At 41.4% G+C, this 17,040-nt stretch overlaps 1 protein-coding gene across 1 annotated transcript in view; it reads left to right on the top strand.

Moving 5' to 3' along the window:
- The window catches only part of LOC133630009 (alanine aminotransferase 2-like), a 21,740-nt gene that overhangs the window by 393 nt on the left and 4,307 nt on the right, over positions 1 to 17,040 (top strand). The window contains exons 2-11 of the mRNA XM_062021212.1: positions 1 to 77; positions 7,355 to 7,444; positions 7,530 to 7,638; positions 7,777 to 7,910; positions 8,186 to 8,429; positions 10,236 to 10,315; positions 10,383 to 10,519; positions 10,630 to 10,804; positions 15,693 to 15,848; positions 15,925 to 16,037. The exon at positions 1 to 77 is cut by the window's left edge and continues 93 nt beyond it. Of these exons, the coding sequence (XP_061877196.1) occupies positions 1 to 77; positions 7,355 to 7,444; positions 7,530 to 7,638; positions 7,777 to 7,910; positions 8,186 to 8,429; positions 10,236 to 10,315; positions 10,383 to 10,519; positions 10,630 to 10,804; positions 15,693 to 15,848; positions 15,925 to 16,037 (1,315 nt within the window). The remainder of the gene's footprint in view (positions 78 to 7,354; positions 7,445 to 7,529; positions 7,639 to 7,776; positions 7,911 to 8,185; positions 8,430 to 10,235; positions 10,316 to 10,382; positions 10,520 to 10,629; positions 10,805 to 15,692; positions 15,849 to 15,924; positions 16,038 to 17,040) is intronic.

Here is a 17,040-nt window from a genome sequence, read left to right as displayed (position 1 = left end):
ATGTGAAGAAGGTGGAATATGCGGTGCGGGGGGCCATCGTCCAGCGCGCGATGCAGCTGGAGAAGGAGATCAAAGAGGTAATTAACAGTCACGTGAACGCTCGCGCGCCACTGTTTGGCTCGCCATTTCGATACATTGTGTGATTAAACCACTGTTTTTCAACCACTGTGCCGCGGCACGCTAGTGCGCCGTGAGAGATGATGTCATTTCATCTATATGGGTTGAATTTTTTTTTTGCAAACCAGTAATTATCATCCGCAAATAAGATGCCGTTGTTGAGTGTCAGTGCCTTCTAGAGCAGTGTTTTTCAACCATTTATGAGCCAAGGCACTTTTTTTAATACAGAAAATACGGAGGCACACCACCAGCAGAAAACGTTAAAAAATGAAACTCCACCAGGTTGTCGTGCCTTATTTTGAGTTTGTTGTTGTTTTCCTGTGTGCAGTGCTTTAGTTCCTGTCTTGCGCTGTTATTTTGGTGGCTCTTCCTGTTTTGTTTGTGTTTTCCCGTAGCAGCTTCATGCCTTCCTTTGAGTGCAATTGCCTGACCTGCTTTCTATTGACAAACAAGACTATTTCAGTTGTGCGGACGCTTTCCTTCTTTGTGGGGACATTGTTGATTGTCATGTCATGTACGGATGTACTTTGTGGACGCCATCTCTGCTCCACACGCTGTAAGTCTTTGCTGTCGTCCAGCATTCTGTTTTTGTATATTTTGTAGCCAGTTCAGTTTTACTTCCGTTTTGCATAGCCATTCCTTATGCTTCATTGCCTTTTCCTTTTCGTTTTGTTCATTTTTGGTTTAAGCATTACATACCTTTTTACCTGCACGGCGTCTCCCGCTGTGCTCTGTGTATTGGGATCACGACAAACCATCCTCGACGCGTTCCGACTTCTACAAAGCAATTAACTACCTGCTGCCACCTACTGATATGGAGTATTACATGGTTACCCTGCCGAGCTCTATACAGCACAGACACTCAACAACGGCACATTATTTGCAGATTATAATTATTGGTTTGCAAAAAAAAAAATTTTTACCAATTAGGTGAAGTTGCATCATTTCCCACGGCACACCAGACAATATCTCACGGCACACTAGTTTAAAAACACTGGTCTAGAGCTTGGCAGAGTAACCGTGTTATTCGAGGTGGCAGCAGGTAGCTAATTGCTTTGTAGATGTCGGGAACATGGTTTTTCATGATCACAATATGAAGACGACAGCGGGAGGCAGCGTGCAGGTAAAAAGGTGTCTAATGCTTAAACCAAAAATAAACAAAAGGTGAGTGCCCCTAAGAAAAGGTATTAAAGCTTAGGGATGGCTACGCAGAACGAAACTACAACTGAACTGGCTACAAAGTGAAGAAAAACAGAATGCTGGACGACAGCAAAGACTTACAGCGCGTGGAGCAGCAGACGGCGTCCACAAAGTACATCCGTACATGACATGACAATCAACAATGTCCACACAAAGAAGGATAGCAACAACTGAAATAGTCTTGATTGCTAAAACAAAGCAGGTGTGGGGAATAGCGCTCAAAGGAAGACATGAAACTGCAACAGGAAAATACCAACAAAACAGGAAAAGCCACCAAAATAGGAGCGCAAGACAAGAACTAAAACACTACACAAGGGCAAACACCAACAAACTCCAAATAAGTCACGGCGTGATGTGACAGGTCGTGACAGTACACCTACTTTGAGACAATAGCTATAGTGATGCATGGTTGGTTATGGTTTAAATTCATATCCAACAACTGCAACAACGACTTTTTATTGTCTGAGTTTAATTTTTTAATGATTTCTGGTGGTGGTGTGCCTCCGGATTTTTTCAATGAAAAAAATGCGCCTTGGCTCAAAAAAGGTTGAAAAACACTGGATTAAACCACATAACTTTTATTTTTTCTAATCATAATTGATTCTTGCCACACATAAGCTGTGGTTTAAAAATAGTTATTTCCTATTCTTATGGTAAATGCTATTATAGGAATAATGCAAATATTAACGTTAACAATGTTAAATTAGCTTGCTCGCTACATCATCTTATCAATGCAAATACACCCCGAGTGGCTGTAACTGCACTCGTACGATTTATTTGGACGACAATTTCACTATATGTACAATTATTATTTAAAAAAAATCTTATAATGTATGATCATTTAAATGGCTGTTAACAAACATCTTTTTGATGTTGTGTCCATGCCTCTTTGCAACCAGGTGGATTGCTGTTCTGCCATTAGCTTCTTCTTCACAACAGTGAAGCTTGTTTACGTAAAGGTAACATTTAAAAAATGTATTTAAAGGAAATGATCATTTTCATTAAAGTACAATAATTTCAAGCTTCAGTTTTTTCTAAGTCCAAAGTGAAGTTGTTTTTCCTGCAGTGCAAACATCTCACATTACTTTGTGCTGTGGTTATATTGATCCGCTGTGCTTTGCAAAGTAGGCGTCACAGCGAGACTGTAATGCCGTCTTTCGTCCTCTTCTTCACTGCACACAGGAACGATGGCCCCTTAGTACTCTATCCTGATTTTACTGCCGGGTGTGTGTATCTTGGATAGTTATTACATAAGAAGTGAGGGGAGCACTCGCTGTACTCTTTTGTCTTGCTCTCCTCCCCGCAGTGGACAGAGTTCATTGGACTCAACCCTACTGGCAATGAGGCCCATACTTTTCTCTGCACGCAGTACTGAAATAGCACTATTTAACATAGTTCAGCATATCATGGCAATTTCTTTTAAAAATGTTTTTTTACATTTTTGTTTTATTTTTTTGTATTAATAATGTAACTTTTTAATAATTTTTGTCTATATATTTTGTTTTTGAGAGGTCATGAAGGTTTACATTCATCCACTGAGAGGAGTGCTTCCTGACTGGAACACATTTACTGGCAGCGCAGCAGATTTGAGTGTGATGGTGACCCATAAATGTGTCTGCGCTGCACTAATACACACACTTAGACGCCCCGTTATCTGTGGACATTTTTAAGAGGAGCGGCGTGGAAGGTGCTTGCTAGTCAAATGTAAACGAAGCGGTGTTGTTTTCTGCTTCACAGGTCTACGTTGTGCAATCAGTGCCTGGTGGCTCCTGTACTTTTTTTTTCTTTTTTTTTACTGTGAACAGCAGCCTCTTTGTTGCACGGCTGAAGAACTAAAGAGGAAATGCGATGCGTCCATTCAGTTTAATTGCAAACTCCTTTTAGGAGAAACTGTTCATCAAGAGCTGTAGTATTCAGCCTGACTCAATCATTCAAACAATGCTTAATTCCCATAGAAAACGTAGTAAGAAGCATTTTGATGAACAGCAATAGTCCCACTTCTGGAGTTTTCTTCTTGTACTGAGAAAAAAAGCCACATGTGATTTGAGGTCCGCCGAGGCCAGCATCACTTCCTGCTGAGACGCAGCTGAGAAGTACATTGTTACCTCAGCTCTACACCGTCTTCCTTAGAATTACCCGGTGGTATAAAATGCACAGCAAAACAAATGAAAAGATTTGGGCGGAAAGTGGAGCCGCAGTCCGTAATCAAACTGTAAGAAAGCACCTATAGAAAATGGGATTTAAATACAAAAAAGCGAAACGAAAGTCATCAACATTGTAAAAACTAAGGTTACAATGGGCTAAGGAACAGCAATTGTCGACTATGGCTGACTGGATGATATTCAGTGATGAATCGCGAATCTGCATTGGGCAAGGTGATGATGCTGGAACTTTTATTGGTTTCAATTAGATTTATGAAGACGATTGCCTAAAGAGAGCATGCCAATTTCCACAGTCATTAATGATATGGGGCTGCATGCCAGGTAAGGACACTGGGAAGATGGCTCTCATTACATTTTCAATATATGTTTTCATTAATCTCATTAATCAACATTTTAGACACTTTTTTTATTCCACCAATCTAAAGTATGTTTGGAGATGATGACATAATTTTGCAAGATAATGCATCTTGCCATAGAGCAGTCCTTCTCAAATAATGGGGCGGTTTCCCTGGGAAAAGGGGCGCAGTGTGATGCCAGAATATGTAACGTATGTAGTACTTGGCTTCACTGTAACCACGGTGGAAGACGAGGAAAGACCGGTGTGTTGTTTACTTTAATATTAATAAACTTACAATGTTATGCACAAGTATGGTTATAACAATTTTATTGACAAATTATACTACTTATACTTCTATATTTTCTACTTCTTAGGGGGGCGTAACAGAAAATGATTTAGGAAGCACCGCCATAGAGCAAAAACTGTAAAAACATTCCTTGCAGAATGATACATACGGTCAACTTCATGGCCTGCAAATAGTCCAGCTGTCAATCCAGTTGAAAATCTGTGGTGGAAAGTGAATAAAATGGTACATGACAAGACTACAACCTGCAAAGCTGATCTGACAACAGCAATCAGAGAAAGTTGAAAAAGAATGAGAGAAAAAATATTTTGCCAGGGATTGTATAGCTGTTGATAGAAGCTGTTCATTAATATAGTCACGTGGTTAAAACGTGATTTACAAGTGTGGACCAGCCTCACCCAGACTCTACCGCCAGCGGCCCCCAGGTACATTAAGTTTGAGACCCTGATTTAGAGGGGTCTGATTACTCTAAGTCTTGCTACGTCGTCTTATTCTTCTGGCCGACCATGTGCATATGAGGTGTGTCAAAAAGTGGAATTCCGATGCACCTACTGTAAAGAGTTTTAACGACAGGTTACTTTTACAGGCAGTCCTGTTATAATGTGTTTATCAGCAAGGGGGAACAGATGGCACCAAATCTAATGTATGGGAAACAATGTCAACACATGTTGTGCCTGCTTAACAATCAATAGAACTCAAAACACAGCACTGTAAAAGCTTGACACAAAAAAGCAAGACTTAATGGCTTCTTTTACTTCTAAAAAAATAAACCGTCTGCCATCGTTGTCCGCAAGACAAACATACATTGCCGTGATCTTGACAGGTGTTTATGTTCACTATAATAACCGTATACGTGTCAGAAGTAAGCTGCCCAGTCCATTGTCACATTGCGTCATCTGATAAACGACGACAGCTGCAACACGTTGCAAACCATAAGCAGACAACCAGGAACCAAAGCAGAGCTCGCCTGCGCTAATCAGGTCGGGAAGGACAATAAATTAATAACATCGGGCTCAAGATCAATGCTAAGTGGCTGGAAATTGTTTGGATGGGGAGGAAAATGAAACCATAAAGGATTATTTGATTTGGTTTACCACAAGGCTTTGTTTTTAAAACCAAAACTGCAGCTGTGCTTGAAACTGCAACAGACGCTGCCGCCGAGGTCTTTAGAATCCCTAATGGCGCCATTGAAAGATGATACATGCACGTGATTTAGATGAACTGTGTCTGGTTGCTTTGGCGCAGCGGGCCGGTTTCTGTGTTTTGCTTGTTTCACTGACAAAGTGCAGCTGTCGCAACATCAGCCAATAGCGCTAAGTGCCTCCGCTGCAATGACCTTCACGATTTGGAGCTCCATCCTCCAAAAGCCATTTTGGAAGATTGCGGGCAATGTCAGGAATCACATTAATTTGATTTAACAGTGGCCTCTGTTTTAACAAAGAGACCACCCATCCAGTTGAATAACCGCATCATCTGATGTGTTGGGATAGACAGCATTCCTATAGCACACAACATGGCATCTGTAAAGCTGAAACTTACAGTGGCGTTTAAAGGGAAAGGGTTCCGATCCAGAGCAAAAGTTTCATCCATCCATCCATTTCCTACCGCTTTTTTGGGGAAAAATATATCATTTAGCTGCATTAAATTGAGGACAAACCCAAACATAAAAAACATAATTATCTAGTTTTATGACAATTATTTTCATATAGTTTTTAACCCAACATATATATTTAATATAATGATAATTGCACATTTTATTTTATTTATGTAATTAAATGTAATCAAACAAAGCAATAACATCATTCAATTTAAAAAGTAATACAAAAAAGATATTTTCGAAAAGAGGAGTAAATATAAACTAATTTGAGTGTGTAATTTATTTATCCAAACTATATTAGATAACATAAGTGGCTTTAGTCTTGTGAGTATATGTAAATGAATTTAAATATATTTATACTGTAAATATACTTAACATTAAATATCAGGTGATTATATTGTGTTAATGATTAAGAATCAGATTACCTGAGGGATTGGGCAGTACAATATAAGCTTTTGCTTCCTCCTGCTCCATTTTGGACACACTCCATGTTTCTCTGTTTTGTTTTGTTTTCTTTCATTTTTACTATTGTTTTTTGCAGATTGAGATATTGTATTGGAGATGCCTTTTTCTTTGAATAGTGTAGAAAATGTGTTGCGTTGCAAATAAATTGGTGAACTGAACTAAACTATGATTCAGTGGTGTCCCGATCACATATTGCGTATCATTCCAATATGAGTATTCGTCAGCGTGCATCTAAAAGGTCAGATATAAGCATTCTTGCAACGTGTTTACTGGTGCAAAGCTGGACAGCCAGTTAACATCTAAATGTCCTCCAGTAAGCACACAAATCTGTTCTTTTCTTGTATTTTACTGAAGACATTTACAAAAGGTAAACTTGGTTACTAGGAGCTAGCAGCTACACAACAGCTAAGCACACAATACTTAATAAGTGTCCTTAATTGAACTATATTGGAGTCCAAAGCACTACATTTTTCAATATAAACAAGTATCAAATAAATATATTTGAATGTTACATGCATATACAAAGTCTCCTAGACGGAATTGTATTAAAAAGTATCCTATAACAAACGTGTCCGCATCACTCATTTTTAATGCGTCATGAGCTGAAATGAATAATTATTGTGGCCACTACATGTTGACAGAAAACAATTAGCACTCCACTTCATCTTAAAGACAGCATAAGTCCATTGCAGACAGTTAATAATAAATTGATTAGTCTTTTTAATACTGATCATTGTTCTCGGTTTGAGTAATTTCACTTGATCGAGCCTTTTTTAACTTTCCACACTACACAATAAAAATATGTATGAATTGTGCTGATGTATCATATCAGAAGTTGAAAAAGTCCCTAGTAATAATACATGTATTTTTACATCTTAAGGTTTCTGTTGTGTCTCTGCATTTAAGGAAAGTAATGCAGATCCTGTTTTTTTCCCTCCACTATGTACTTTTAGTGTTTACTGAGTAAGTGTGTAATTATTTGTGTGTTGTCATGTCAGCAAAGTAACAAATTATTCTGAGGCTCTGTTCCTACAAGCATGTCATACGTCTTCATTCCCAACGTTTCTCAGCAAGACACCAACAGTTTGGCACAGGGAGGATATTTTTACCCTGTCTTTGTTGCAGTTAAGGCTTTTCTTATCTTAATTCAACCCTATGTGTTTTTGATGCAGGGTGCCAAGAAACCTTTCACTGAAGTCATCAAGGCCAACATAGGAGATGCCCATGCTATGGGCCAGAAACCAATTACATTTCTCAGGCAGGTTGGACAACTATGCATAACATATAGTAGGCACATATTTTTAAAACTGCAGGGCTTAAAACAGAGTGTTTAATGTTTTCTTCGAGGTTCTGGCCCTGTGTGCTTACCCTGAGCTCCTAAAGGACAATGTATTTCCAGAGGATGCCAAGCAAAGGGCACGGCGCATTCTGGAGGCCTGTGGAGGCCACAGTTTAGGTCAGACAACTCCTCCTCACTCAGCCAATCATTTGCTTCAACACACACAGACCCTTTGTAACCATTTGCCCTCTCATTAATAATTTATGAAGACACGGGACATTGTGCTCACTGAATAAACACGATGTTTCTTTCAAGGGGCCTACAGTGCCAGCCAAGGTATCGAGTGCATCCGTCACGATGTGGCACGCTACATCGAGAAAAGAGATGGCGGAATTCCGTCCAACCCGGACAATATCTTCCTCTCCACCGGTGCCAGCGATGCCATTGTGGTATGAAGTCGTGTGGCTTTCAAAATGCTCATAATAATATTGTATGGGCGCTGATGTTTCCGCGGTTCACATTTGGCCCTGTTTTCAAATAAAGTTCCGTTAATGATACACTCTACTGTACTTTGCACCACACTCAAGAAGAATTATCCTGTACTGTAATCCCATCCGGCTACTAAATTACTACTACAGAAAGGATGTCAAAAAAATACAAAAAACTTAAGTTTCCAGTTAAAAATATAATTTGTCATTTTTGTCTCTTCACCTGTTGATCCCAGACCATGCTGAAGTTGATGGTGTGCGGGGAGGGCCGAACCCGCACGGGAGTAATGATCTCCATTCCCCAGTACCCTCTGTACTCGGCCGCCATCGCGGACCTGGGTGCTGTGCAGATCAGCTACTACCTGGACGAGGACAAGTGTTGGAGCCTGGATGTGGCGGAGCTTCGCAGGGCCCTGGTCGCAGCCAGGGAGCACTGCACTCCTCGGGTGCTCTGCATCATCAACCCAGGAAACCCCACTGGTATGGTTAATTTCTTACGTGTATGCACAAATTAACACCTCGCTGCAGGTGCGGTGGCCTACAAAAGAAGATAACCAGCAGGCTCTCTAATAAAATGTTGGCATTAGCTAGTGTGGCTGTAGTATACCATCTCATTTTTATTAACTCCACAAAATGGCAGCAGTTGCCAGCAGCCTCGAAGTGGGGGGCTAAATGGGGATGTTGTACCAGGGCCCCAAGCACAGTAGGGCGAATGGTTTTTTTTTGCCATTTTATTCTGCCATTTAAATGTGTCATTTATGTAAAAAAAAAAAAAAGACATCATAAATGCCATCAATCCATCCATTTTCTACCGCTTGTCCCTTTTTGGGGTCGCGGGGGGTGCTGGAGCCTATCTCAGCTGCATTCGGGCGGAAGGCACTGGATGCATCATAAATGTTAATACAAAATTAATATAGCTGTGAAAGTTCAAAATAAAGTTGTTTGAATCAAATTAAGATTGTCTAAGATTACCCACACCCCATGCACAAGTTTCACCTTTGCAACTCATTGCACATAACTGTGGTGCGTTCAAAGACCTTCGATTAAAGTTAGAAAAAGTATGGACCGGAAAGAAAAAAAAGTTGATTTCCCGGCAAAAACGGGAAGGTCAACAGGTTTGGCGATAAGTCTGAAACAGTGAGGAAGTCCCGCACGATCGACGTCATGTTTGTTTGAGCTCAGAAGGAAGTTTGCAGCATGGCACGTTTAAAAAAAGGAGTGTTTTATTTGCTCACCCTGCACTTACAGCACAGTACGGGTAATCTCGACTCATTGGAGAGTTGTTTTTATTGGTTGTCACAATTCCTCATATCGGCTTGATATTAATCATGCACCTTTAATATATACTTGTTGATTTCAGTTTTATGTTCCTAAAATCTGAAACAGTCTTCCAGAAGATGTGAGACAGGCCCGATGTTGGCAAATGTTAAATCCATGCGGAAAACTATTTTATTTAACTGCATATGACAACTGAGAGTATTTTATCTACACTCTTTAATGTTGATTGAATGAATTCTGATTATTTTTATGATGATTTTATTTTTCTCATTAATTTATTTTGTTTCATGTTTTTCAACTTTGACTTGCCTTGCATATGAACTGTGCTCTAAAAATTAACTTGCCTTGCCTTGATAAAAGCGCGTGTGGTCGAGGAGAGCTTTCCAGTTTCTCATGCACACCCACCCATCCATTTTCTACCGTTTATTCCCTTCGGGGTCGCGGGGGGCGCTGGAGCCTATCTCAGCTACAATCGGGCCGAAGGCGGGGTACACCCTGGACAAGTCGCCACCTCATCGCAGGGCCAACACAGATAGACAGACAACATTCACACTCACATTCACACACTAGGGCCAATTTAGTGTTGCCAATCAACTTATCCCCAGGTGCATGTCTTTGGAGGTGGGAGGAAGCCGGAGTACCCGGAGGGAACCCACGCAGTCACGGGGAGGACATGCAAACTCCACACAGAAAGATCCCGAGACCGGGATTGAACTCACGACTACTCAGGACCTTCGTATTGTGAGGCAGACGCACTAACCCCTTTTCCACCGTGCTGCCCCCTCATGCACACCAAATCAGTAAAGTTAAAAGAAAATGTATATAATGCTACATATTATTCGCTTTCAAATTTTGGAAATATCCTTTTCTTTTTGGCTGCGTCCAAATAACGCCCGTCCTCTTTAGGGTCTAAGTCCTAAATAGAGCATTTTAAAAATATTTATTGTGCTTTTTTGTGGGTCATTTTTGATCTAGTGATCTAAACGCATTGTTTATTCTGTGTTGTAGGCCAGGTCCAGAGCAGGCAGTGCATTGAAGACGTGATCCGTTTTGCAAAAGAGGAGCATCTCTTCCTTATGGCCGATGAAGTAAGCCATTAAGTCATTATTGAATGATGAGTAGAATGTGTGTTTTTTTAAATGTTTGTCCCCCCAGGTCTACCAAGACAACGTGTACGCAAAAGGCTGTCAGTTTCACTCCTTTAAGAAGGTACTTTTTGAGATGGGACCAGAGTACTCGAGTACAGTCGAGATGGCCTCCTTCCATTCCACCTCCAAATGCTACATGGGGGAGTGAGTACACCCTTTGGCTTTTTCTTTACATTCCGTCAAAGCTCATGTTACAGCATGTGCTTTTTAGTTTTGTTGCTTCCATTCACCATTGCTGTCTCTGTGCTTTTCAGGTGTGGCTTCCGTGGGGGATATATGGAGATAATTAACATCGATCCGGAAGTGAAGGCCCAACTCATCAAACTGGTTTCAGTGCGCTTGTGCCCACCCGTCCCCGGACAGGCTCTGCTCGACTTGGTGGTGAATCCCCCGCAGCCTGACGAGCCTTCTTACACCACCTTTATGAAGGTAAAATGTTCAGTAAGATGCGTACGCCCTGCCAGCATGCAAACATTACATTTGCTTACACAAATACCAGCACCAGCACTATCCGCTCTTCCAGCTTTTAACCTGGCTTCTGAAAGGAAGCTGTTATCCATGTCTGAGTGCATCAAATCAATAGTAATTTGTGTGTCCATTAGTTCAAAGATGTGTCCGATGCATTTTCCAGCTTCAAGTCGAATTCTCAATACTGTCCATAGTTAGTGTACAAGTCAATAATCATGTAAATGTGTACTTTATTTGGTGTGCCTTTTAAAGCAGGGTTTTAAACTTAATTGTTTTGAGGGCAGCATTTCTGGAAGGCTAAGGGCTAATAGTGAAGTGGCCAATAATCTTGTCACTATTAGTCTTATTTTGTGGATTTCATAGAATCAGTGTCCTCTACAGTAGTATTTGATTTTGGTCTATTTATTTTGTCAGCGTTACTGTAGTGCAAACTGCACCTATTTTGGGAATTTTGCCTATCATTCACAATACTTATGTGAGACAAACACACATTTTTCTTTTTTTATGCATTCTAACTTGTAAATAAACGCTATCAAGAGTCAGCTAAAAATGTAGGTAATGGGATTGGCTCTCTTCTGCCTATAAATCGCTCTAAAAAAACATTCAAAAACCTCCAACGTTTTATATACACACTGTAGTTATAAATGTAATGTCGTTACAGGCTCATTCATAATAACATTTAATATTTACTTATTTTGCTAATTTTAAGCATACGGCGGTGCATTAATTTCCCAGACGCAACACGTTTGCCATTTCCTTCAACAACAACTAATACTACTACCGGTAATTATTATTATGGCAGACTTCAGTGGAGCCAACAATGACCACTTTGGGACAAATGATGATCCAGAACCTGAATATACAGAGGATGAGCTACAAGTTTTAGAAGCTGTGTGATAAGCAGATCCAGCAGGTGGCTTCATGTCTAAATGTTAAACAGGAAATACAAAGAACGAACATAATAAAACTTACTGTACAATGTCTGCGCTCATGGGGATGCTGACTGATGGCATGTTCATATCTACCCGAATGAATCATAATCCTTACGCAAACGAGCGTCTTTTTGTGTCTTTCTCGCAATCTCCAGATCCAAAGTGAATGTCAAAGTTGACCAATTTCTCAGTTTATAGACATAGCCTTCTACTATCCAGGGAGAGGCATGATTTATTATCTCGAATTAACTTTTATGAACTGTGAGGTGATGCAGCAGCTCACTAGCTCAATATCTCAATAGTTGCATAGCACTTTGTGATCACGGCGCGGCTGAAAGTAATTCCATTGCGTGCGCGCTGATAATAACAATGTCGCGAATACTTGGTTGATATTCAGGTCACGACATGTAAATGAGTATTGTTGCCGTTTTTTTGGGATGTTTTGAGGGCTTTCCCATATATTACATATTAAAATACATTAAAAAAGGACAAACATATGTCTTCTTATTTTACATAGGGTTTGTGAATGATAGACAAAACTACTATAACTTGTATAACTAAAGAAGTGGAAAAAATGACTACAGACTGCATCTGAAGTAAACAGGCTACATCAACACCTTAGTTACATAATTCACATTAGGAAAACAAATTGGAAATGCCTAAAAGGAGAGGACTCAAAGGGGGGCCTCAGTTATGCATTTGAGTTTGTCACAAAATTGTTCTTAGAATCTTCTGAAAACGTGTTTGGAGAAACAAAAACTTTTAAACCAAAGAAGCCAGATGGATAAATTTAACTGTACTAATGGTTATTAGTGAGTTCTATGTGGAAATGTGCTTTTGTAAGCTTTGCAAGCACTGCATTTGAGCACTGTAGTGTCTTTAGGAATTTACTGCTACAATGTTTGTCTCCCAAGTTTTAAAACTTTTACTACATACACAAAAGACCTATTCCTTTCAAATATTGTTCACAAATCTGTCTAAATCGGTGTTAGGGAGGATTTCTTCTTTGCCAAGGTAATCCAACCCACCTCACAGGTGTGGCATATCAAGATGCTGATCATGATTATTGCACAGGTGTGCCTTAGGTTGCCTCTACGGCTAAGGTTATACTGGGTATAAGTGAAGTGAATTATATTTATATAGTGCTTTTCTCTAGTGACTCAAAGCGCTTGACATAGTGAAACCCAATATCTAAGTTACATTTAAACCAGTGTGGGTGGCACGGGGAACAGGTGGGTAAAGTGTCTTGCCCAAGGACACAACAGCAGTGACTAGGATGGCGGAAGCGGGGATCGAACTTGCAACTCTCAAGTTGCTGGCACAGCCGCTCTACCAACCGAGCTATACCGCCCCAATACATATATATAACCCACCTAACCTTATCCCTTATGCCATCGTTTAAGCTTTGATTTAAGAACCCCACCCCCCTCCGTTTGCGGGCGCAACGCGACCTAGTAGGCATGCGCGGAAAATGGCAGACGCGCATATAATACGTCATAGTCACCTCTGACCTGGAAGTGTATCCTTACCCGGCAATAAACATTGAAGAGATGGAAGCAAGATGTTAATTTCGATTTATCTGCGACTTGTTGTGCGAAGATACCGAAAATGGCTGTGAGTGTAACCCAGAAGAGGGATTTCTTTGTCTGGACCGACAACGAGGTGGAGTTGTTACTGAAAGTAACAAACGATTACAAAACCTCCATGGCGGCAAAAAAACATTGACTGGGAGTCCTCGCCATTGAAGTATGGGGACATTTTGTCGCGATATCTGGAGTGCTACCCCTTGCCGGTGGAGGCCAGCTCAAAGACCAAATATTTTCCCCACCAAAAGGAGGAAATAACTAAAGATATATTTTTGTAACAAGGTTATTCTGGCTTAATTTAATCACAATACAAAGTACACGCTACCTTTTTGATCACATCCACGGGAGCCCGCATTCTCGTTGTGTCCCTTTTTACAAATGGACAAAGTTTTTCGCTAAGTAGAATCACAGCTGACCTGGACATTCGAAAGTTCTGTTGCCATTCCTATGGCACAACACACTCGTTGACAAACATATCCCACCAGGCTGCCGTTCTTCCAGGCCTTATCCAAAACCAACATTGCTATGTTGCCGTCTGAGATGTGGTGTATCCGAAATAGCTGCAATCGCGCGTTTTAAGGTACTCGTGTGATTTCTACAATGGCCTGTACATGTAGAAGAAGGAGAAACACAGGCATGTCTGGATGATTCGCCTCCATTTTTCCAGTGTTTACCTCTGAGTGGAAACCGGTTGTTATGAAGCTGGCTGTGGCGCATTGTTTCTGACGTCACTTCCTCTCCGAACTCAGTTTATAAACGATCATTGAGTCTATACCGAGCTAAGAGCCAGAGATTCAAGGAATAGACGGTGTACTTACCCGTGTAAAAAAATTCCCAAGGAGGGCAACCTTAAACAATGGGTTAGTGTGGCTGACACAGGGTTTAGGCTAAGTAGTTATTTGTTTAAGGCGTAATAATATAGACAGGGCCTTAGGCTACCCACAATAACAGGCCGCTCTGAAATGTGCAGTTTTATCACACATCAAAATGCCACAGTTGTCGCAAGTTCAGAGTGAGCGTGCAGTTGTAATGCTGACTGCAGGAATGTCCACCAGAGCTGTTGACTTTGAATTGAATGTCCATTTCTCTACCATAAGTCGTCTCCAAAGGTGTTTCGGAGAATTTGGCAGTACATCCAACCGGCTTTTACAATCGCAGACCATGTGTAACCACATCCATCCAGGACCTACACATCCAGCAGGTGCACTTCAATGACTGTCTGAGACCAGTCACCCTTGGCTGCTTGGTTTGCATAACAAAGAATTTCTGCACAAACTGTGAGAAACTGTCTCAGGGAAGCTCATCTGCATGCCCGTCGTCCTCATCGGCGTCTCGACCTACTACAGTTCATCATCGTAACCGACGTCCATGGGCAAATGCTCACATTCGATGGTGTCTGGCATGTTGGAGAGGTGTTCTCTTCGTGGATGAATCTGGGTTTTCACTGTTCAGGGCAGATGGCAGACAGCGTGTGTGGCAGAGCGGTTTGCTGATGTCAACGTTGTGAATCGAGTGGCCCATGGTGGGGGTGGGGTTATGGTATGGGAAGGCGTCTGTTATTGACAACAAACGCAAGTGCATTTTATTAATGGCATTTTGAATGCACAGAGATGCCGTGACAAGATTCTGACACATTGTTGTGCCATTCACCCAAGACCATCACCTCATGTTGCAGCATGACAATGCATGGTCCCATGTTGCAAAGATCTGTACACAATTCCTGGAAGTTGAAAACATCCCAGTTCTTGCATGGCCAGCATATTCACCGGACATGTCACCCATTGAGCATGTTTGGGATGGTGTGGATTGGTGTATACGACAGTGTGTTCCAGTTCCTGCCAATATCCAGCCACTTGGCACAGCCGTTAAAGAGGAGTGGACCAACATTCCACAGGCCACAATCAACAACCTGATTAACTCTATGTGAAGGAGATGTGTTGCACTGTGTGAGGCAAACGGTGGTCACACCAGATACTGACTGCTTTTCTGACCCCTCTATACCCCCAATAAAGCAAAACTGCACATTTCAGAGTGGCCTTTTATTGTGGGCAGCCTAAGACACACCTGCGCAATAATCATGCTGTTTGATCAGCATATTGATATGCCACACCTGTGAGGTGGGATGGATTATCTTGGCAAAGAAGAAGTCCCCACTAACAAGGTTTAGACAGATTTTTGAACAATATTTGAGATGAATAGGTATTTTTTGTATAGAGTAGAAGTTTTAGATCTTTGAGTTCAACTCATGAAAAATGGGAACAAAAACAAAAGTTGCGTTTATATTTTTGTTCAGTATATTTATTCATGAAATTAATTATCCTCCCTCCTCAGGAACGGACGGCAGTGTTGGACACTTTGGCAGATAAGGCAAGGCTGACTGAGCAGATCTTCAACACGGTACCTGGCATCACCTGCAACCCTGTGCAGGGCGCCATGTACACCTTCCCCCGCATCACTCTACCGCAGAAGGCCATCGACAAGGCCAAGGTCTGTGTCCGCTGTTAGTTACCCTACTCCATCTTCATTTCTGTCTCTTTGAGATGAATTGGTATGTGGATGACAGGAGGAAGGCCAGGTTCCTGACATGTATTACTGCATGAGGCTGCTGGAAGAAGAGGGCATCTGCCTTGTGCCAGGCAGCGGCTTTGGGCAAAGAGAGGGAACGTATCACTTCAGGTTGGTACAATCACTTTTTATGTTGCTGGGTTGGCATTAAAGGTGCCATATTATCGTATTGAGAACCGTCTTGTCGGTCACACAATTGTGTATTACAAGTGCGTTGGCCAAAAGTTAAACAGTTTTATAGTGCTTTTTATTAATGGGAACTGCATTTCTAACTCCTGTTATTTCTCAACCTATGCTATTGCGCACTTTATCCACATTTTACATATACATTTCTATGAATGTTCTCATTCATCCAGGTCATCGTAATCTTAGGGCATTCAATCGATCGCAAATGGACTTCTTGGTTTGTCTAAGAAGACGTTTCCCCTCTCATCCAAGTAGGCTTCATCAGTTCATGCTCAAAGACTTAAATTGGTTAAGTTAAAGTTAAAGTACCAATGATTGTCACACACACTAGGTGTAGTGAAATTTGTCCTCTGCATTTGACCCATCCCCTTGTGCACCCTCTGGGAGGTGAGGGGAGCAGTGGGCAGCAGCGGTGCTGCGCCTGGGAATCATTTTTGGTGATTTAACCCCCAATTCCAACCCTTCATGCTGAGTGGTACAGGGAGGTAATGGGTCCCATTTTTATAGTCTTTGGTATGACTCGGCCGGGGTTTGAACTCACAACCCACCGATCTCAGGGCGGACACTCTAACCCCTAGGCCACTGAGTAGGTCAGATCTAGTCTAGCGACTGGTGGTAAAACCTAAAATATTTATACTCCAAAAAACAGGAGGTTGTGCCTGGGCAAGGATGGTTTTGCCCTATTGCAGTGAGGAAAACAACGGTTTTGATACAAATGAGTAATCCTACTGTCAAAGCCAACAACAGTCGTTGAAGTGTAATTTCCCCTCGTTAGCATTGAGGTATTGTGTAGCAGAATGATTGTTGTGTATCGACTACTACCAGTCCAAAATAGTTGGAATCCCCCACGTAGCATTCTATTCAGTTGTAAACAAATGGCACAAATGGCATTCTCGTCACAGAATCTAACTCCACTGCTCCCCAAGGG

This window comes from Entelurus aequoreus, linkage group LG15 (assembly GCF_033978785.1).
Source record: "Entelurus aequoreus isolate RoL-2023_Sb linkage group LG15, RoL_Eaeq_v1.1, whole genome shotgun sequence".
NCBI lineage: Eukaryota > Metazoa > Chordata > Actinopteri > Syngnathiformes > Syngnathidae > Entelurus > Entelurus aequoreus.
This window is presented reverse-complemented; position numbering and strand designations above follow the sequence as displayed.